The sequence below is a fragment of the Dermacentor andersoni genome, chromosome 11 (assembly GCF_023375885.2).
Source record: "Dermacentor andersoni chromosome 11, qqDerAnde1_hic_scaffold, whole genome shotgun sequence".
Classification (NCBI taxonomy): domain Eukaryota; kingdom Metazoa; phylum Arthropoda; class Arachnida; order Ixodida; family Ixodidae; genus Dermacentor; species Dermacentor andersoni.
Genome location: NC_092824.1, coordinates 11,465,032 through 11,488,109, shown reverse-complemented (window position 1 = coordinate 11,488,109; position 23,078 = coordinate 11,465,032). Strand labels below are relative to the sequence as shown.

Genomic DNA, 23,078 nt, shown 5'->3' with positions numbered 1-23,078 from the left:
ACATTCGTTGTTTTTAAGATTAGTTGCTTTCTGAATTGCATCACACACATGCCAGGTTTTTAGGTCAATCACTCAAACGACTTTTCACTCCCACGCCGCGGTGCCCTATCCCCTCAATCAACACCTGGTGCGCTACTGCTGCCACAGTAAAAGGCAATGCCGAAATGGCTAATCACCCTTGCACTCATTCTCAGAATCTTGTGTTACCTGCATATTCCTTGTCTGTGCAAGCTCTCACATGCGCTCTAACTGTGCTCACTTCCCCGTGAGGAGTTCATAACTTGAAGGACTGCTCAGCAGTGTTCAATTGGACATTAATGTTTTCCCATTCACATCTCATAAGAAGTGCTCAGGTGCCCTGGGATTTTTAATTTTGCTTTTGCGCTTCTGTTTTATTAGTCCTTTAAGTAGGGGTGTGCAAATATTCGAACTTCCGAATAATTTTCGAATAGTGTTTGCTATTTGATATTGGATTTGCTGCTAACTTTTACTATTTGAAGTTCCGGAAAATAAATACAGTCAACGACCGATTTTCTGGACACTCGATTTTTCAAACACAACCGGTAATTCGGCGGCCTTCGCGGCACCGCTACCCAGAGTACCCGGTACCCCAGAGTCAATGTATAAGAATGTCTGAAATTTTGGATGCAAAAAACCTTCGCCATTCGATTTTCTGGCTGTTTTGCCATCACCGAAGGTCCGAAACGGCATTAATCAAAGCCACCACTGCCGTTATTTTGATTATCTTGCCGCATCGAACCGGCGCTTTCGCACGCAGGTCCTCTGGCAGCCGTAGCCACCACCGCGCGCGGCAACGCTAGGCCTAGTAGCTACTGCGGCGTTCGCTACTAAGCCTTTTGCTGTTCGGTACCATGTTTTTCATTAAAACAATTCGCCGCTCTTAGCAATGGCGCCGACTCCGCCTTTGTAATCCTCGTTAATGGCTTAGAAGCTCGGAAAGCACGACGTGTCGCATAATGCCAGTCCCCGAAAGTCAGCTTCGCCTCCCTACAGCTGTATTACGCGGTGAAGCATACGAAAGGTATCGCGGTGAAGCATACCATGAGTGGGAAGGGACAACTGTCACGGGACACAGTACGTATTCCTTAATTATACACGCGTGCACCCGCCGTTTCCTATCACAGTATACGAGCACCGATACGCCTAATAAGTGCACTGGCAGGCCTTCAGAGCTATTTCGGACATGTCTGTGGTGATTTGTGCCCTTGGGGGCAGTAAAATTAATGCACTCATTTTTTCGGACTGACCGATTTTTAGGACGTTTCGTGGTCCCTAGGGAGTCCGAAAAATTGGACGTTGAATGTATAACGGTTTCGTTCGCTAAAAATCAAATCGCAGCGCTTCTGAATGACAAGCGCAAACCGAATGCTACTTGTGGAATAATTTTTTACACCCTTCTAGCAAACCCAACAACAGCAGTCACAGCCACAAGCAGAATTAGGAAGGTACCTGCATGATGTGACTGCACTAAAAGGAAGACTCGTGTCACTGGTGGCAAGAACAGGGTTAGAGAGCTTACTCTTTGCTGACTCGTCTTGCAAGGCAATACCTGGCCATACCGGCCACAAGCGTCTCTAGCAACTGCTTGTTTTCAGTGTCCAGTGTAGTTGTTACTAGCAGGAGAGCACGTCTACTTCCGGGATATGTTCCGCACCCCGCTTTCCTCCATGACAAAATTGAGTGATACAACTTGTAGTCATCTATCCTGTTGAACAGCTGTGTTAGATTCTTCGTTTTTCTAGAAAAAACTATGTGGGAGTACACGAGTTGTGCAATAAATTTGCTTTTTTTGGCCATGTTTTGCAAAAGCATGGCAGTTTGGGTAAGTTGGTATGTTATGACTTTTTTAGCCTTGTAGTGCAGCTCAGAACGAGCAAAAAAGGAAGGTGAAAGGGGTAATGAATAGGAACGGAGAACAGTTCTCCATTCCTATTCATTACCCCTCCCACCTTCCTTTTTTGCTCGTTCTGAGTTGCACTACAAGCCTAAAAAAGTCATGCTTCGCAGTACATTTTTTCGGTAATTTAACTTGGAAGTATTTGACAAATATTAATAAAATATTCGATTTGCACTCAAACTTTAATATTCGAATTCACTTCGCACAGCACTACTTTTAAGATGAATGACCTCGCGACTTATCCAGGGTTAACGCCCTTTACCTTTTTTGTTTGCAAGGAAATAAGCTGCTTAATACAAGACACAACTGTAGTCTTGAATCTGTCCCATAGATCAAAATTGTCCAACATCAAAATTGTTACAGAAGAATGCAGTTTGTCAACAATTAAATGTCATTCGCAGCTGAAAAATCAAGGAAATTCTTGGATGGCAGTCCAAGTATTTTGGTGCAAGCTGCGTGTAAATCTGCATGAATCATTTTGTGATCGGAGATCCCATCTGTGGTGCCGACAGAAATATTGTCAAAAAAGCTTTTCACAAAATTAAGATCAAGGACTAATTGCTTCGCTTGTGTAACATGTGTTTGAACTGTAACTATCCGTTTTAGGCCATGACAAAATATAAAGTCAAGCAAGAGTGCCAGTACCAATTAGTACTACAACTCTCATTTTGCTTTGTGAAAATTTTGCCTTTGTTCTTATAAAAGTGGTACCTTTGATCTTCTGGACCAACTTTTCAGAATGGTTATGTCTGGGAACTTCGCTTCTTTGAGCCCTGCACAAGTAGCTGCTGCCCATGCAGTGACAGCATGACTGTCAGGGTGGACTTTAGGCAAGACTGAGAAATACCTCATTTTATGAGCTTTGAATGCATTGATTTACAGCTGAGCAAGGGTTTCAGCAAGCTATGTTACAAGACTGTTTGAAAACTCCAGCTGTGCACTTTGATATAATAACTTCCATAAGAAACCAAAACAATATAGAAGGTACAAAATTACTCCTTACTTACGTCTGCAATGGTAGCAGCCAAGGAGGCCTCTTCCTCAAGAGATTCTGCATCAGGCAAAAGAGCAGCGGGTTCACCTCCTCTTGGCATGCTGACTTTCTCAAGACAACTTCTAAGTTCACCTCCAAAGAGGCTAGAGCCCCCGAACAGTGAGACACCACCAGGTGGCTTCTTTAAATCAGCGGGCTGCAGCAAAGGAAGAACCAGAAGTGAACTCCTTCGTCACGTTTCTGCTTTCTGTGGCTTGCAGTGTTCATGCACACTATGTGTTGAGCCAGAATTGTGGCACCATGACACTGAACACGTAACAGTTCACACTGTTAGACTTTGATTCTCTTAACTATTGAGTCTAAGCACACATGCATGCAATGTTTCAAGCAGAAATGTTAAGCCATTTGCTTAGGATAACAATTCGGACACTTACCATATTTATTCGATTATACGGCGGTCACAATTACAAGGTGAGAGTGCCCCCAGTTGGGGAACCAAAGAAAACTAAAGTATGCACGCTAATACAAGGCGACATAGAGTAGCCAATAAATTGTTCAGGTGCAGTGGAGACTGCTTGAAATACTGAATTAGTAATACAGCTGGAACACAAAATGGTGACTATGAAATAGGGGGGAAGGGAGTTCCAACACGCGGAGTGCGAATTACATGAAAATTTTCCCTTTAGGTGTGGCTTCACAGCAGTACAGCTTTCACCTCATAGTGTGGCTTCACGGCATTGCAGCACACGCTGCCATAAAGCTACATTATAAGGCAGAATTTGAGCAGCCATGAAGGCACACCTAAAGGCAGAATACGCGTGTAACTCACACTCCACCTTTACTGTTCTTTGCACATGCGGGGCTAAAGATCCTATGAAAAAACCTCGCCCTATATTCAAATAAATACGGTATATCACTGGTAAATTAAGCATTTTAAATGCTTCAACAACAACTTCCTATAATGTTCCCAATGCATATGCAACTTTCAAGTTTCTCCAGGAAATTTCTTGCACTGCACCATTTCAACAAAGCTTTTATCTTGATGAGTAACTGAAACTTTGGTCCATTCCTACAACACACCTAATTACCGCGCACATTTCTAACTTTGCTATACATATCACCCTTCACATGCCCAACATCCCACCCAATTTTAATTGTGCCGAATCCAATCCTCTCAATACATCTTTGTCAGCATATAGAGAGGACACTTCGGAACAGACATTCTCCATCACATCTGGTTGGAATTACAGCTTCAATGTACATACCAAATGACTCTGCAGAATATGAGAATGTTTAATATCCATGTGCTGTAGTTCTATCCCACTATGCGACATTACAGAGACCTACAGATGCCTATTGCTACCAATGTGTCAAAAGAGAAAAGCACCAAGAATGGCAGTTGACCATGCATTAACCTGCTAGAAACGATGCAATGCTTGTGTTTGCAAACAAGGAATGCAATGCACTTTGCAGCTGTTCTACAAGCCCACCAGTGGCATGAATTATGTTAAAGCATATAAGCAGACAACAGGCATGATGAATACTTTCTGCTGCAGCTTTATAATGCTTACATTGTGCAAGTGACATTTTGATTTGTAAATTAAAGAAAAAAAGAGAGGCTGCTTTTAACACACAAGTGATCATGCCTTTATGAGATCAAGGACTGTTGAAGATTGCTGATTCATCACACTGTGAATGTTTTTGTCTGGGATTTTGTAATCACACTACACTATATGGGCGCCGACTACGGAAGGGCTCCAGGGCCTGAGCCCCCTCCAAAGCGTTCCGGGGGGTGGGGTGGGGGGCACTGCCCCCCCCCCTTCACCGGCGATGCCGAATCCAATCTCCCATACCCCCCCCCCCCCCCCCCAAAGTTCTGTTCTGTTCTAAGTTCAGATAGTTCTGTTACACATATAATCTGAGGTTTCCTTTGAGTTTAGTCTACCTTTTCGCTTAATTTTATTGTGACAAAAAGCTTACTGCATCAGGCATGCACGGCTTTCATACTTACGCTTTATTCCTGCGCATCCTGACAAAAGAAGGACAAGCGCATTAGAAGCACCAGCGGCGGCTACCTCATTCGTATTTTTTAACTTAAACATTTTTTTTTATATCTCTGCTGAGAACATCATGCACAGAAACAATATCTTTAAATATACAGACAGGTATATTATATTTTTAAAAGAAGGAGATAGCCAACTAAGAGTTATTTCTAATGCCATGGATAGCTTACACCTAGGGAATGAATATGCTGCTGTATACAGTAGAACCCACTTATTACAATATTAAAGTGCCACGAAAATTCCATTGTTATAACCGATAATTGTTATAGCTGGGTTGCATGAAAAAAATCAAAATAGGGGTATGGCAGAGCTGTTGTGAGAAAACTATCATGGCAGGGAAGCCAGTGTCCCTCTCCACCACCTTCCTCCATCCGGCTGCTGATTGTATTCACTCGTTTAACTGCTTCCTGGGTGCTCCGATCATGTGCAACAAGCTGCGGCTGTCGGCGTTAAAGAATGACACTGCTATAACTACTGCAAAGAGGGGTCACGGACGGCAAGCAATATGCGAGCTCCGCATTGGTGGCCCTAAAAGGGGCCTTTTAAAAAAATGTGAGAAGGTCGCCGCGACAGCCTGTCAGCTTGAGAAATCCACAAGAAATGCTAAGGCGAGATTGCCACAAGCATCTCACCAAGTAGTTCTCACTGGCTTGCACAAGAAAATCCCATGACCGTCCGCCTTGCAGGCTTTACGCAAAGCTTGCCAACATCCTTCTCCAAGCCATCCAGGTGCTCCACGTAGCGCAGCGGAAGGTTCTTCACAAAAATGAAGCATCGGAGGGACTGAATCATCTGCTAGGCCTCCTGTGAGGACAATGTCAAGGCAGCCTGCCCTACTGTGTCATCGCTGCCGTCGTTGCTGTTGCTATCCCATGCAAGCACGTTCGCGACAATCGTCTCATCGGTTAGACGCACTTAGTTTCCAAATCTATAACTGTGCGTTTTCTCTTCACCGGCAACGTTGTGCATTGCCGATGATCAGTGGCCGGATCAGCCTTCTTCCATTTCGGTGGTGAGTCAAACAAGGCTGAGAAACCACATGGTCAGGAACGATTTCGACACAACCAACAAAGATGAACGCAAGCGATTTTGCTGTTTGCAGAACTGCACTGAATGAGGAGCCAGCGAGCAATCTGGGAGCACAGAAGTTGGCGTGGTTAATTTGTGCTTCAGAGGGTGGTGTGGCATAGAGTTATGGGCGCAGCTCATTCATGTTTGGAGGGATGGAAGGGCAATGGGAGAGAGGCACATGGAGAAAGCTGGAAAATGAGCGCGTGACAGCTGCTGCGGCAGTGGGCCATCGTTTAGTGGCCCGAATTTCTCATTTTCTTTTTTTCTTTTCAAGGATTTCACATTTCACTACCCTTCAGCATGAACAGCCAGAAGCCAGACTTCATCGTTATAACTGATAATGCAGCATTGTAATAAGTGGGTTATTAAGCCACAGAAAACATACAAAAGTTCATGGTGCAGCAACTTTTCATTGTTATAACCAATATATTGTTAAACCCAGTATCGTTATAAGTGGGTTCAACTGTAGTCACCTTGCTTCAAATTGCTTTGGGTGCTTTTTGACCTTGAAAAAACCTGCAGACTTCAGTGACCCCTTCGGCAGAGTATTTACTCATCAGCATATGAATAATATGTGTCTCAGTATTGCTTCTCTTTCCAGTAGGTAATGCTAATGACTCATGAAAAAAAAGCTCTCCTAATAATTTACAAAATTTATTACGGATGGAAACATCGCCACTTGCATGCAGAGGACATAAATATATATAATTCATTCCGTAACCGAAATAAGGCCAAGTCAGATTAATTCGAAATCAGGATCAATAGCAGTCATGCATAGCAGCACTAATATTCGGACCCACAAAAAAAAAAAAAAAACTGCCGCTTTGTCAGAAAGGGGAAACGGTATTAGTGATAGCAAAGTGTAAGACAATCACACAAAGGAAGATTCTAACCAAACCTGTGTAAGGGCCACACCCGTGTAAGAACTGCACCCATAACTTGACAGCCCAATATTAAAAAAAAAATCCAAACGAGAAGCAATCACATTCAATGGGCTGATTGCGATCGTACTCAGCAGCATACTCTTGTGCTTAGTTACTACTAGATGGAGAGAAGAAATACTCTATTGGTATTTGAGAGAGGAAAATCCTAGTGATTGTACAGCTTTTAGTATGGATATTGAAGACCTGTATTACTCCTTGCCGCATGACGAGTTGCTAAATTCTGTAAATGAGTGCATTAAAGAACAATTGCAAGAGTTAGCTTTTAGTGACAGATGCGGTGTTTCCACGGGAGCTTTTCTAGAAATTCTTTCAATGTGCTTAAATCCGATGCTGATTGGGTGGAGATGGCGTGTTTCTGCAGAAATCAGGCATTTGTATTGGCTCAAAAGTTGCCCCTATACTTAGCGATATTTACCTGAGAAAGGGTGACGGCTGCTTAGAGAAAGCCTTAGGTGATTGCGTCATCAAGATATTTCGTTACGTTGATGATTACCTGATTTTCTGCTATAGGGAAGAATTCTATTCCGGTGCTACCTTAGTAAGTGAGCAATTTAAACTTTATGGAGGAGGATTAAAGTTTACCAAGGAATTTCCTCAGCGACGCGTACTTCAGTTTCTAGACATTTCCTTGGTCTTCGAACAAAATCACATTTGTTGGCAGTACTCCCCAAGATCGTCGAAGCCGTTGTTAAACTTTCAATCCAAGCATTCCAAAGCAGTAAAAAACGGAATTGCCATGTCGTGCCTTAAGTCTTCTCTCACCAGATCCTGCATGCACAAAATGAGCGCTAGTTTTAATGCACAGGTCCGGCGCCTATTAGAAGCAGGTTTTCCTAGCGTAACAGTGGCCACTGTGGCTGAACGCCTAAAGAAGTCGGTTTCGAGGGGGATGGACATGATTACAGAAAGCAGTAATAGCAAAAAAAGAGTAGTGGCTATTCCGTACATTCATTCAGTATCGCATAGGCGTAAAAAGGTTGCAGGTAGATATGATGTTAATGTTGCTTTCACTGCTCCCAATAAGCTAGGTAACATATGCACTGCCGTGCAGAGGAAACAGGAGCAGATAAAAGGCAAAAAAAGAACAGATATTTGTCCTGTGAAGCACAATAAGATTAGCAGTTTTACTGACTGTCGTATGGGTGTGGTTTACAAAGTTCCCTTTAGCTGTGGCCAGTTTTACTTAGGGCAAACGGGACGGTGTATCAATTAGAGGCTAATGGAACACAAAAGGTCCTTAACTGGTGGATCGCCTTTTAATCTTTCCCTTCATTGCCAAGATTGTAACTGCATGCCAGAGTTAGATGAATGCGCGATATTGTACAGGCACAAGAATGAAGATACGCGTCTTATGGTAGAGGCAGGGCATATCCATAATGGTGGAAGTGCGTGCTTGAGTCAACCTTCGATTACTTTACATAAGCAAGAGATTAAGTGCCTTAACAGCTATCTCTCATGTAGACCGGCACACGTACCCGACTGATACGTGGTGATACCATTCTAGAGCTTGTGCAGATGAGTCTTGTGTCTTCATTCTTTTTTCGCCTCAGTGCTCCCTTCAGTTGATAGTCGGCGTTCGTGTTGTCCACTTCTCTTCTCTTGTGGCCTGTCTGCATGCCTCACCTTTTTTTGCATAATAATACGCATACCTTCGTTTGCACTGGCTGCAGTTTGTGTCCATTCGACGTAATTTTGGCGTGTACACTTGGATCGGGGCCCGCATCTTTGGTGACCAGATTCCTAGTGACATGACATGGTACTCTCGAGTACTTTGCACATATGCAGGGTTCTACTAATTACTCCCTGTCAAGTTTAATTCCGTGAGCACTGTACGTCCCTTGCCAGTAGTACTGCTGTAGAAAGCACTGGTACGTTTTGAAAACCCCTGACTGTGCACAATGTGGATCAGCATGGAAAGCCACGCATATTTCGGAACGCAGACTGCGAGGTACTACTAATAACCACTGGCGCTCGTCGGGGTTATAACTGCGTCGATGAAGCAGGTTGTCGCAAATGGCGAAATGGCGAGCTTGATGACGTAACATGAAAGTGGTTGGTTATGCTGATGAACCAGAAGGCAAGTCCATAAAGGAGGCAAACCAACGGTCCTTGCGCTGCTCGGAAGTGATGGCGGTAAGGTCGAGCGAGGAAACAGTAAACTGGGATAGTGAGCAGCAGGCATTGGCGTCAGAATGCTGGTGTCCGCTACGATACAGCACATGGATTTCGTACCTGCAGGTGAAGTGCCCATCGGGCAACACAGCCTGAGGGTTCTTTGAAGGATGACAGCCAACATAGTGCGTGGTGGTTTGTGACTACATCAAATGGACGGCCATACAAATAAGGCTGGAACTTTGTAAGAGCTCAGATAATGGCCAGGCATTCTTTTTATGTCCCAGTGTAATTGGTCTCAGCTTTCGTAAGCATACGACTTGCATAAGCCACAACATATTCAGGAAACCTGTTTGCGCTGGGCAAGAACAGCGCAGAGGCAAACACCACTGGCATCTGTGTGCACATCTGTAGGGGCTGTTGGGTCATAATGGTGCAATATTGGTGGAGACATTAGCAAATGATGAAGCTTTGTGAAGGCCTCATCGCACTCAGACAACCATGAAGTGAGGGGTCCATTGCTTCTAAGTAGCTTCGTCAGGGACAATATGATGGTGGCGAAATTGCGAATGAAGCATCTGATGTAAGAGCAGAGACCTAGGAAACTGCGCAATTCTTTGACACACGTTGAATTAGAGAATTCGGCGATGGCCCGAAGTTTGGCTGGATTGGGGAGTTTCCATCTTTGGATATGACGTAACCTGCAATCGTCAGCTGCCAAGCTGAAAACCAGCACTTCTTTAGGTTTAGTTGTAGGCCAGTGTTTGTTAAACACGTCAAAACACACCGAAGCCGTTGAAGGTGCGTGGTGAAGTCAGGAGCAAAAACAATGTCGTCAAGATTGCATAAGCATGTGTGCCACTTCAAGCCGCATAGAACTGTGTCCATCATGCATTCAAAAGTTGCCAGCACATTATAAAGTCCAAAAGGAATTACATCAAATTCATATAACTCGTCGGGTGTAAGAAAAGCTGTCTTCAGCAGATCGGCATCTGTCAGGAGTACTTGCCAGTACCCTCAGTGCAAATCTAGAGATGAAAAGAATTCTGCGCCTTGTAGACTGTCAACTGCATCGTCGATGAACGGGAGAGGGTAGACGTCCTTGCGAGTTGTCTTGTGGAGGCGCCAGTAGTCCACACAGAACTGCACAGAACCATCTTTATTCGTAACAAGGAGGACAGGGGATACCCATGGACTGTTGAAAGTTAGTATCACCTTGCGGCGAAGCAGGTTGTCGACTTGTTCATTGATAACACGACGTTCTGCAGGAGATACACGATACTGTCACGAGTAATGCTACACACTGGTAATTAGAGAAGATGAGCGCACAGCAAGACGAACATTTATTGAGGCGAACTTGTGCCCCACATAACCAAAAGCAACTAGCCCAATAGCAGCAACATGTGCGAGCATGGACGGCGATCGACAAAGAATGAGCATCACCTATGTGCAGGCAGTATTTTAAGGCTGTGAAGAAACGTGCGTAGGACTATCATGAGAGATAGCGCGAGTTGCCCTGCCTGATACGATGGGCCCATCGTACATACGAAGCTATCGCGGTAGGTTTGTGCGAGCGTTCACACGCGTTAACACCCATCATTCAAACGCCACCAGAACAGATGAAAAGCTCGAAAGGCACGTGGCAATACGGACATTGCTGCAGTGGCAGTTGTAAGCCAGTGTCAATCTAATGAGTAACAGTTCACGTCCGGCCCAGGATAGATTGCCCTACATTGAAAGAACGAAATTCTTCTAAGATGCACAAAAGCTGAGACTGCTGGACCGGTGTAAGGCCATCGGCAATAGAAGAACCAAACACATCAATGGGTGATAGGTTACACGTAGAAACAGCACTGAGTGCACTGGAACTAGTACAGTAATGGTCATCGGGTATGTCATAACTTGCACGTTCGTAACTTGCATGGCCTTGATCGCTTCTACACTGCCAAGACATTCGCCTCGGAGCAGCATCACAGGGTATGGGAACAGGTTGCAAACGAAAATGGTGCTGGAGCCCTGTGTGATGCCTACTGTCGCAAAAGGTAGCAGCAGACCTTTCCGAGTGAGAAAGCTGTCAGATGGAGACAGTAGTGCAACAGCGCCTCGAGTTTCTGCTGCAGGAAAAGGGCACCACCGTTGATGCATTCGAAGAAACGTGGGAGTCGTGGGAGTAGTTTCCTCGAAAGTGAGGAAATGTCGATGAGCAGCAAATCTAACAGCAGCAAGAGCTCTATTTCGGCCCATATGCAATGGATAATGGCATTGTGGCACAAGAGAAAATCCTAGCCGAGGATAACGTCATGAGAGCATGAGGAAAGGCTTATGAATTCTATGGCGTATAGACCATCGGCAATGACAACATGAGCAGTGCAAGCCACTAAGGGGTGAATATTCTGAGCAATGGCTATGTGGAGGGACAGCCCAGAAAGGGGAGTCATGATTTTCCGAAGTATACGGAAAAGCTTAGGATTCAAAACACATATGGCGGCTCCTGTGTTCACGAGTGCAGATGCGCGAACACTGTCAACAAACATTTTGATTACGTTTGAGGGCCTGCCGTGAGGACTTTCACATTTCGACTTTGCTGCAGCCCTTGCCTCTGGGACCATGACAATTAGTTTTCCTCGTCCTAAGTGATGGGGCGAGGTTGCATTGGCAACAGAGAGCGACGACGAGGCGATAGCGAACGGTGGGTAGTTGGCGTCGGGTGACATATCCAATGAGTGGTCATTATATGGATGGTTGGGCTGGCTAGTCACGGGTGGTCTGGCACTAGGCAGCTGCACACGATTAAAAAAATGTGCGACGTGACCGGCGTAGCCGCACCCAAAGCACATGGGCCAGCTGTCAGGAGTATGCCACCGGTTGGCTGGGGCAGGTTCCACCCATGTCACAGGATGTGTAGTATGGGGCGGATGCTGATATGGCTGCATGGCAGGCTGCAGTTGGGGCCTCGCAGTTGGGGCCTAGTCACGACGTCGGCATAATGGAGAGGCATACTTGGAGACCGCGGTTGGATGCGCGCAATGACTTGAGTAGCTTAGTGGAGCAGCTGCAGGAAAATGATGGCACTGATCTGGTAAGACCTCAGCAATTTCCTGCACCATCGCGTGGTGGAGCGGAGGCATAAAATTCGAGGTGGGCTGTTGTATACGCGGCAACTGAGCAAAGGTCATCCAGGAGAGCTGGAGTGCAACTTCCTCCCAATGATGATGATTGAAGTTTAGTGGCGCAAGGGCATCAAGGCCAAAGAGCGCCAGGACATGTGGTTTGGTTTAGTAGAATTGTGGGTTTAGTTCTATGGCTTAAAATAGAGGCTGTATAGAGGCCTACATGTAAGACAAATCTATAAATATTAGTGAATGAATGTTAAAATAATTACGAAGATAAATATAAAGCTTCGAATGCTTGGTTATAGGCACACATAGTAAATTATTGCCGATAACCCGAGTCCCTTGCTGTACAATTCTTGATTACGCAAGAAGTGCAAGAGAGCTCAGACATACTTTGTACATCAGACCATGCCTCACCTGTGAGGCACTATCTGATGGTTAGGATGATATGAGATTATGTCTAGAAAATTAACTTCTGCAAGATAATTAAGCACTCTTTTAAAGTTAAAAAATGCATCCTCTGATAAAAACATTGATGGATGGGGGGGTATATGATTTGAGTAAAGTTCCCTAAAATGAGCCACTCGCTCTCGGTGAAGTTCAGAACATTGAATGAGGACATGTAGGACAGTTAAGTTCTCACCGCAGCGTGTGCACGTCGGTGGTGTCAAGAGGTGTTTGTGTGTGCCATAAGCGTGTCCTATTCTGAGTCGTGCCAGTGTGACTTCGGTGTGTCTATCAAGCTTCAGTGGGAAAGGTTTGGTTAACTGCGGTTTAAGCAGGTGGAGCTTATTTTCAACTTCCTTGTCCCATTCAACTTGCCAATGAATACGGAGCGCCTTTCGTACCACAGGTTTCATGTCCACACCAGGCATCCTGCTTACATCAACGGTATTCCTATGAGTCGCTTGTCCAGCATTTTCGTCCGCCATTTCATTGCCTGCGATCCCAGAGTGGCCTGGCACCCAGCATACAACAAGAGCTAGGTTTTGTTTATACGTTACGTGAATGGGTTTAAGGAGCACGTTTAATACAGGGTTTCGGCTTGCTTTGCCACAGGACAGGGCTGTGACAACGCTTAAAGAATCTGTGTATATTATAGACTTTTGTATTTTGTGTTGTACTATATGCTCAACAGTTATCAGAATACCGTATGCTTCCGCTGTAAAGATGCTGCTATTTTTATGCAAGGTTTTAGAGTTGGAGAAGTTTGGGCCATGGGCTGCACATGATACCGAAGTTGCAGACTTTGAAGCATCAGTGAAAAATGCCATCGATTTATACTTGTCTTCAAGGGCCAAGAAATGTTGCTGGATGAGGGCATTTGGACAACTCTTTTTGTTAAGTTCTGTAAAGGACAAATCACAGGTGACTGTACATTCATCCCAAGGTGGGATGGGTTCAACGTAGTCGCTTTCCTGCAGTTCTGTGAAATCTACTCAGAGTTTTTCTGCAACAGAATTTACTGCTAACGGGAACGGCGGGGCGTGTGAAGGCCTGTTTAAGTACAACTGATTTCTGGACTGATCACTTATGAGCGCATTGCATGAATGTTGTTTTAGTGACATGATTCTTATTGCATAGGTGACTCCCAGATATGTACGTTGATAATCCAGCGGCCACTGATCCGATTCTGCATATAGACTTTGGACGGGGCTCGTCCGAAAGGCACCAAGCGCTAGACGGATACCTAAGTGATATACAGGATCGAGTACTTTAAGTGTTGCCTTTGAAGCCGACTGGTATACAATACATCCATAGTCTATGCGTGACAACACAAGACTTTTGAAGAGAGATAGGAGGCAATACCTATCTGTTCCCCACGACTGGTGGGATAAAATCTTTAAAAGGTTCATAGTTTTAAGACATTTCAGCTTCAACTGTTTTATATGCTGCATGAAGCTTAGCTTACTATCGAAAATTACACCGAGAAATTTTTGTTCTTTTCTATTTACAAGGCTTCTCCCATGCATCGTAATGCAAGGGTCCGGACATACGCCTCTTCGTCTGGAAAACAGCACACAGGAAGTCTTTTCTGCACTGAATCTAAACCAGTTTTCGTCGGCCCATTTCGTGAGCCGATTAACAGTCAACTGGATCTGGCGTTCACATATGGACAGGTTGCAGGATTTAAAGCTGATTTGGATGTCGTCCACATACACAGAATAAGACACCATTGATGGTATAACAGAGCGGAGAGAGTTCATTTTGATTATAAAAAGTGTGCAACTTAGCACTCCTCCCTGTGGTACACCGTTTTCTTGAATAAACGTGCGCGATAGTACATTGCCAATTCTTACGCGGAACTTTCTTTCAGTTAAGTAATTTTGCAAAATATTCAGCATACTGCCACAAATTCCATAGGACGACAGGTCTTGCAGAATACCGTGTCGCCAGGCAGTATCGTATGCCTTCTCAAGATCAAAGAATACAGATAGACAGTATTGGCTATGTACAAATGCATCACGTATATATGATTCAAGGAGAACCAGATTATCGGCTGTAGACCTTGCTCTTCGGAAGCCAGATTGGCGAGGGTCCAAGATACCATTATATTCCAAAAAGAACACAAGAAGACGGTTAATAATTTTTTCAAACACCTTAAGTAAGCAGCTAGTGAGTGCAATTGGCCTGTAACTGTTAACTAAGGAAGGGTCTTTGCCGTGTTTGAGTATTGGCAGGACTATTGCTTCTTTCCAAGATGAAGGTATATGACCAGTTGCAAAGATCTTATTGTAAAGAGCTAAGATGCAGTTTAGGGTCTCATAAGGGAGATTCTTGATTATTTCATATGTTATTGTGTCAGGACCTGGAGCCGAGCTACCACAAGAGCCTAGGGCAAGCTTCAGTTCATGGAACGTTAATGGTCTATTGTACCCTTCTGATGAATTTTTGGGACGCAAAGGAATATTTTCAGCTATTCTTTTATGGTTTAAGAAATTTTCGGAATAATTTTCTGAACTTGATACTCTCTCAAAGTGCTCGCCAAGAGTGTTTGCTTGATCTGCTACTGAATCACCAGAGCCAGTGACGAGAGGAAAAGGATTTGGACGTTGTCCTTTCAGTTTGCGTACTCTGTTATATACTTTGCTAACATCCGTGTATGAGTTTATTGAGGATATGTAGCGCGTCCAGCTTTCTCTTTTGGATATTCGGCGGATACGGCGTCCATTTGCTTTGCAGCGCTTAAATTCTATTAGATTTTCTGTGGTTGGGTAGCGTGAAAATCTACTCCATGCTTTGTTCTGGCGTTTCTTTGCAGTTTCGCAGTCTTTGTTCCACCATGGCTTGGGATTGACTTTATATGTACAGGACTGAGGGATGCAGTTTTTAGCAGAACAGAGAATATGTTCAGTGATGTAGCTGGCCAGTTCCTCTACACCTAGGTGGTCCACATCTTCCAGGCACAGTTTACATATGCTTCTGAACTTTGACCAGTCTGCACTATGAAGTTTCCACTTTTTGGGGTAAGCTGGTCCATCGTACCACTTTGTTGTTTCTAGGAGTGTAGGGAAATGATCGCTCCCGTATGGATTACTGATAACTCTCCATTCCAGATATGGAAGAAGTGACGCTGACCCTATTGCTAAATCTATACATGAATACGTGTTGTGTGTGGAACTGTAAAAGGTTGGCTCTGCCTTGTTAAATAGGCAGGCTCCAGAAGAAAGAAGGAAGTTCTCTATTGCCCGTCCTCTCGCATCACATCTTGAGTCACCCCAGAATGTGCTGTGAGCATTGAAGTCTCCGATTATTATATAAGGTTCGGGAAGCTGGTCAATCAGCTTTTCAAATTCTGCGATGTCAAACCTTTCATCAGGTGGTAAATATATAGAGCAAATAGTTATAAGTTGGTTGAACAATATAGCCCGAACAGCCACTGCTTCAAATGAACTTTGGAGTGATACATGCTGGCATGCTACTGACTTTTGGGCTATGATTGCCACACCACCTGAAGAAGAATTGCCATTATTTCTATCTTTACAGAAAATTATGTACTGTTTTAAGAAGTTCTGGCGTGTAGACTTTAAATGTGTTTCTTGAACACAGAACAGTCGTGGCTGATATTCCTCTAGTAGATCTTTGATATCATCTAGATTGCGAAATAGGCCCCTGGCATTCCATTGAATTATTTGTGTAGCCATATCGAGGAAGATTTTGGTTGTCTGTGTTCAAGAGCACGTAGTAAAGATAGATGGATATGTATACTAGGGCGGTAACCGTTTACGTTACCGGTCCCTTTCTTTGAGCAGTTACAGGAATTTTCTCTCTCCTAGCGTGCTCCTGAGAGCGCTGATCTTTCGGCGTCGATGACGCCGGGGATTTTTGATCGACCTCCATAACCTTCTCCGAGGCGCTGGAGGACCGTGAACTAGGCGCCGAAACTCGCGTCCCAGGCCGTGGAGTTCGGATTAACTTTGGGACCTGCGGGACCGGAGTCGGCAGGTCCACCTTCGATGTTGATGGAGCAGCACTTGCTGCAGCCACCAGGGGGGCAGGTGGAGTGATTACCGGGCCACTATCAGTGACCGCGGTAGACTCCCGAGGGATTTGTGACGCTGCCCCCAGTCGCGCCACCTCGGAAAAGCTTGTGTGATCTAAATATGACAGACGTTTCCTTGCTTCGTGAAATGTTATATTTCCTTTGACCTTTAATGCAATAATTTCTTTTTCTTTCTTCCATTTAGGGCATGTTCTAGAGTAGGCTGGATGGCTTCCATCACAGTTCACGCAATGTGGAGATGAGTCACAAGTGTCTGATGGATGATCAATCGAGCTGCATTTTGCGCAAGTCTGCCTTCCTCGGCATGTCTGGGATCCATGCCCATACCTCTGGCACTTAAAGCACCGTCGAGGATTTGGGATGTACGGCCTAACACGTACTTTGATATAGCCTGCATCCAATGTAGTAGGCAGTATACTGGTACCAAAGGTTAATACTATGTGCTTTGTTAGAAGTTGTTCATTGTTCCTGCGGATTAGGGTTCTTTCTACTTTGGTCACATTTTGGTCCTGGAAACCTTCAAGCAGCTCTTCGTTACTAAGGTCTAGGAAGTCGTCTTCAGAGATTACTCCACGGCTCGTGTTCATGGTTCGATGTGCCGACACAGTGACTGCTACATCGCCAATGCATTTCAAGTCAGTAATTTTATCGTGTTGAGTTTTATCCTTCAATTCAAGGAGCAGGTCTCCATTCGACATCTTTGTAGCTTTGTAGCCAGGTCCTATAGTGTTTGCGAGGCATTTCGCCACCAAGAAGGGGGAGAATTTACGCACGCTCTTGTTGCCTTCACTGTGGATTACTTGGTATTTAGGAAAGTGTTCTTGATTGTTCTTCATAAAGAATTGAAACGTTGCATCGGTGCGCCCTCTTTTTAGAGGGCGATCAAGGAAAAGTGGTTTACTAGAAGCCATATAGGGGTCTTGAGTTCGGCAGCAGCACCAACCGCCCACCACCGAGCCCAACATGGGGACGGAGCAAGTCTTACGAGTAAGACAGGCCCTCGCCAGTTGTACGGTGCTACTATAACCCAATCTGGAGTACCCAAGGTTGGCCACCCACACAAGGTTAACCCTCGCTGCCAGGAAAGTCGGAAGTAACTAGAAGAGAGGAGAAGACAGGAAAGATTGAAAGGAGGAGAGAAAGACGCAGAATGGAGAGGGGGACAGGAAAAGGCAACTACCGATTTCCCCCGGGTGGGTCAGTCCGGAGGTGCCGTCTATGTGAAGCAGAGGCCAAAGGGGTGTGTTGCCTCCGCCGGGGGGCCTTAAAGGTCCAAACACCCAGCATCAGCTCAACCCCCAGGATCCCCCTTTCCCCAGACACGGCTAAGCCGCACACGGCTACACGCGGGAGGGTCCAACCCTCCTGTGCTCGGGTACGTGGTGTCGCAACCCACCAAACGCCTGCTTACGCAGACGCCCCTGCGGGGGCAACTTCCTCCCGGATGAACACTCATTTCTGCAAGCAGTGCTGACTGGTCGGAGATGGGAGCCAAACCAGCAATGTGTTCATCGTGCAATGAAAGGCGACGTGTCAATGAGCACTGCCTGCGTAGCTCCTCATCGCTTTGGCACAGAGTGACGATGTCAGTCACAGACTGAGAATTTTTTGCAAGAATCATGTTGAAAGCATCGCCCTCTATCCTTTTCATGATGTGTTGGATTTTGCCGGACTCCGACATCATCGCATTTACTCTCTTACACAAGTCGAGAACATCCTCAATGCAGCTGGTAAATGATTTACCCGCTTGCTGCGCATTCTCACAAATGTGATTCCGCACGCAGCTTGCGCACAGCCGGGAGACCAAACACAGCCTCTAAGAGGGCCCACGGTTTTTGGTCTACGGAAATCGATCTGCTGGAAACTAGCCATATACAGCTTCACTGTAAAAGATTAAAAAAAAAAAAGAAACGACAGCATACACATTCGACAGCATACACATTCGACAGCATACATATTTGGATGGCCAAACTGAACTGTAGAAGACAACGGGGACACGAACACCTAACCCAGTTCTCAGATTATGGTGATGATGATAATGATTTATTACCATCCCAATTGAAATGGGGTGGTAACAAATAGCCACCTAGCCTAGTTAAGGTTCAACATTCCAACATTTTTGTATATATCTCCTCAATCTCTTTTCTCTTCCTCAACACTTCTCTATCTACCTTGTACCGCTACCTATGCCTGTAACAGATCCAGTTGTACCAACCTCTTCCCTGCTTTTTTTCCACAAATAACCTGAATGTCTCTTGCTTACCTCGACTGCTTGGTGCTTCTGTTCATATTAAATCCAAGCCCTTCTGGAAGGTGTACCTTACCTACGTCCATCACTGGGTGAATCCCTTCACATTCCATCAGGATGTGTTGAGTGGCCTCCGGATTTTTGCTGTAGCATACACATGCCTCTTCGGTATGTTTTTATCCTTAGACAAATAGCTCAAGCCTCAAATAGAAGGCCCTTTGTGTTATCGCACAGATTTTCCCTTCTAATTTCTTTCTTCCTATTCTCGTAAACCTTGTGGGGAGCACACGCGCCCATCTTCCCCCGCGCCGTCGCGTCGAGAGCCGGCATAGACGGGGGAGAGGCGCACTATGCCCTCTCCCGATTCTCCCTCGCGACGCACACGCGCCCTTCCTCCGCGACTCGCGGGCAGGCAGCTGACGGGCGAGGAGGACATTCCCCTCGCCCAGCTAAAAAGGTACAAAACAGCGCGACCGGGGGAGACCCTCTCTCTCTGAGGCCGGACCCATAACCTACCGGACTGGAGTACCTGCTGCTACCCGTGAGTGACCACGTTGCCTGACTATCCCGGGCAACGAGGCCAGACTATTTATTACTATTACGGAGAGGACGTCCCTCTGCGAGTGTTCGCTATTGCTAATAGCAATAAACGTTGTTATCGTTGACACCGCTGGTTGCCTTATTCGTCCGAACCCGGCGTAGCCGCGATTCCCGCGCTACGGGTTGGGAGTACCACGAAGCGACTGCGTGGGGCTAGATCCGGAGCTCGCCTTCAGCCCTAGCCGCACGCAGAGTGGAACCCCCACAACCTCCATGGTCTTTTTCGTTTCCATATTGCATCCAATTCACTGTCTCTGTTTCTATCACTTCCTTTAGTTATTCTTGGTTGTCTATTTACATTTTCAATTAACTTGTAGATTGTTGCCAAATTTCTTGACCTCTTCCTCCATTCCATGTCCACGTTTTTCCCGTGTAGGTACTTGTGCACTTTAGCCGCTTCTTTATTTTTATCCATGTTACCGAGTCTTTCTTCAAAACTAATACTGTTCTGTGCTTTTCTGACTTCAAAAGAGTCCCAAACCATGTCACCCTGCACTGCCTCATCTGTAGTTTTACCGTGCTCTCCCAAAGCCAACCGGCCTGTCAATCATTGGTTAACTTCCAAACCCGACAAGATATACAATTTTAAGCATTGAATTGCATTTTCAAATGTTAGCGCTGGCACCATTACTCTTTTCCAGATTCCAGATCCAACAGCAGCTACGCAGATGGAAATCAAATTCAGACTCAGACTTCCTGGCACTATCCGTATCAAGCAGTACCTCACTACACAGTCCACGCAGATCCAGAAGTGACTCCAAATCAACAGGCGGTCGAGCAAACGAAGGACCCCGGTCAAGATCACGGTCTGGATTCCATACATGCAACCCACAAAAGCGAGTCACGTATGCAGACACTGCAGGATTAAACACACGAGCACAACAACCCATGGAAACCTAACGAGATCTGCGAGCACAACTCCAAAAATCAGCAAGCCCTCACTGACAAGCTCATACAAAGGTGCAAAGAACTAAACACCGCCAATCAAGCCTCGAAACCTCAAGGAATGCCAAACATCCCCCCGCCCCTTACGGAAGAACGAATCAAGGAAATTGTAACAATGAAGGTGCGGAAGCGGATACAGGAAACCATGACCACTTTTGAAAAGGAGATAACACAACAGCTCCAGCAACACATCACCTATGCCCTGTGCCACGCAGAACCACGTAACGAAAGCCACAGTAGGAAAGCTACTCAACAACACCGACACGGCTCGTGAGAAAGCACGTAAAGACCTCCACAATGCAGCCAGATCGGAATCCATGGCCCGGGGCGAAAACAACAATATCGAGCAGGATGGCGAGTAATAGCAAGAGATTCCCACAACTTCCAATGAAGCTGTGGCTCTATCCGAACTGTCGCTCTATTCGAACCAAAAGAACAAACCTCCAGGAACTGACCAAACAGGAACAACCAGATATCATCCCTATCCAAGAAACTTATCACACCAATCTGTGCATACAGGGATACGATACACACACCGGATCTCAGAGGACAGCCATCCTGAGGAAGAAAAATCTCACCACGCAAGATTACACAAGCCAGGGAACAACCATGGAACACACCCTAGTGGAAGTGCTGCCTGAGAAGAAGACACACCAAAGACTGTATGTCCTACGCTTATATAGCCCATCCAGGGATCCATTATCCGACTTTGTAAACTTCATCACGCAAGCCAGAAGACTATCTAAAGGCCATAAACTTGTAATATTGAGGGATTTTAATGCCCCCCACATAGCATGGGGTTACCAGCACACGACCAAGAAAGGAGCACGAGTGCATGATTCCGTGCAACAGAATCACCTCACCCTTTGGAATGATCTTAAACTAACGACTCCAATAGGCAATAGTGTGTCCGGGGATACAAATCCCAACCACACATTTACAATAAGAATATCCATGGCCGAATGGACCCGACTGGAAGAAAATCTTGCCAGCAATCACCACATCCTTCAGCTTGAAATCCTGCACCATAAGAAGCCGAGCATAACCAGAACAGCTAGGCTGACGGACTGGAAGCCTTCCGAGAACATGACATAAACGAAAACATCGAAAATATTGAAGACTGGCTCACCGAAGTGGTCAGGACGGCGGAGACGCACACTAAAGTCATCCAGCTCACAATGGATACACTGGCCGTAGACTCTCACCTCCTACAACTTTGGGATGCCAGAAGAGGACTAATGAGGCAGTGGAAAAAGGTTAAACTTAACCGCAAACTGCAGAAACGAATCGCTCACATAACAAAGCAAGCAGGAGACTATGGAGATCAACTCAGCAGTCAGAACTGGCATAAACTGTGCGACCAACTTCAAGGCACACTTAGCATGAAGAAGACCTGGCATATACTGCAAGTCCTTCTAGCTACCACCAAAATCAAGACCCAACAAAGACATGACTTCAAGAAAATTATTCACGCCCATCCAGGACCTGAGAAACAAATTTTGGAAGAAATCACGTGTAAACTTGTCGGAGACAATGCCCCTAAGATCACCGATCCCCGACTGTACAAAGGCGAACCAAACCTCACCCTCGACAGCCCTTTCACACTTCCTGAACTCCATGCCGCCCTTGTCGAATTGACCTGTAGCACATCGCCAGGAAATGACAAGGTGACCAACAAGATCCTACAAAACCTCCAAGACAAGGCCCTAAATGGACTCCTCAACTACATGAATAACTGCTGGGAAAAAGGCGAGAACCTGGTAGAATGGAAGCACGCAGAAGTCATTATGATTCCAAAAGCCAACAAGCCACTACCAATTTTTCAATTGCTTAATTCGTTGTTAGCTATGTTCTCCTGTTTTCGCTACATGTTGTTTCTCTTACACCATCACGCTATACTCCAGTTGGAGCCTGTGAGGTATGTGTATAAATAAATAAAATAAATAAATAAATAAATATATAAATAAATAAATAAACGATCAGCAACATACAGCCCACCTCCCTTAGTGCCTGCGCTGGAAAGCTTCTGAACACATGGTTCACGACCGCCTCACCACATACCTTGAAGACTCGGGACTAATGCCTGACACAATGTTTGGCTTCCGACAGCTCCTCTCAGCACAACATATACTCCTACAGCTCAAGGAGGACCTCTTAGACTACCTAGAACGCCACAAAAAGTTATCTATTTTTGCAATAGATGTAAAAGGAGCCTTCGATAATGTGAAGCATGAAGCAATCCTCCAGAATCTCCATGACACAAACTGCGGAATCCAAACCTACTAATATGTACATGACTTTCTCAAAGATTGCATGGCTACGGTGGGTATCAGCAACATCCAAAGCGACAAATTCGACAAATGCCCAACAAAGGAACTCCATAAGGGTCAGTCATTTCACCTTTACTGTTCAATCTCGCCATGATTAAACGGCCGCAACAACTCGATGGCATCGAAGATTTAAGCCATGCAATATACGCCGGCAATATAACGTTATGGACAAAAGCGTCCACAACCGGCCAACAGCAAACTACCCTCCAAGAGGTAATTGATCAGAGAGAACAGTA

At 45.4% G+C, this 23,078-nt stretch overlaps 1 protein-coding gene across 1 annotated transcript in view; it reads right to left on the bottom strand.

Moving 5' to 3' along the window:
• LOC126517670 (uncharacterized) overlaps positions 1-23,078 on the bottom strand; it is a 335,110-nt gene that overhangs the window by 70,218 nt on the left and 241,814 nt on the right. Inside the window, exon 22 of the mRNA XM_055064291.2 lies at positions 2,926-3,108. Within this exon, the coding sequence (XP_054920266.2) occupies positions 2,926-3,108 (183 nt within the window). The remainder of the gene's footprint in view (positions 1-2,925; positions 3,109-23,078) is intronic.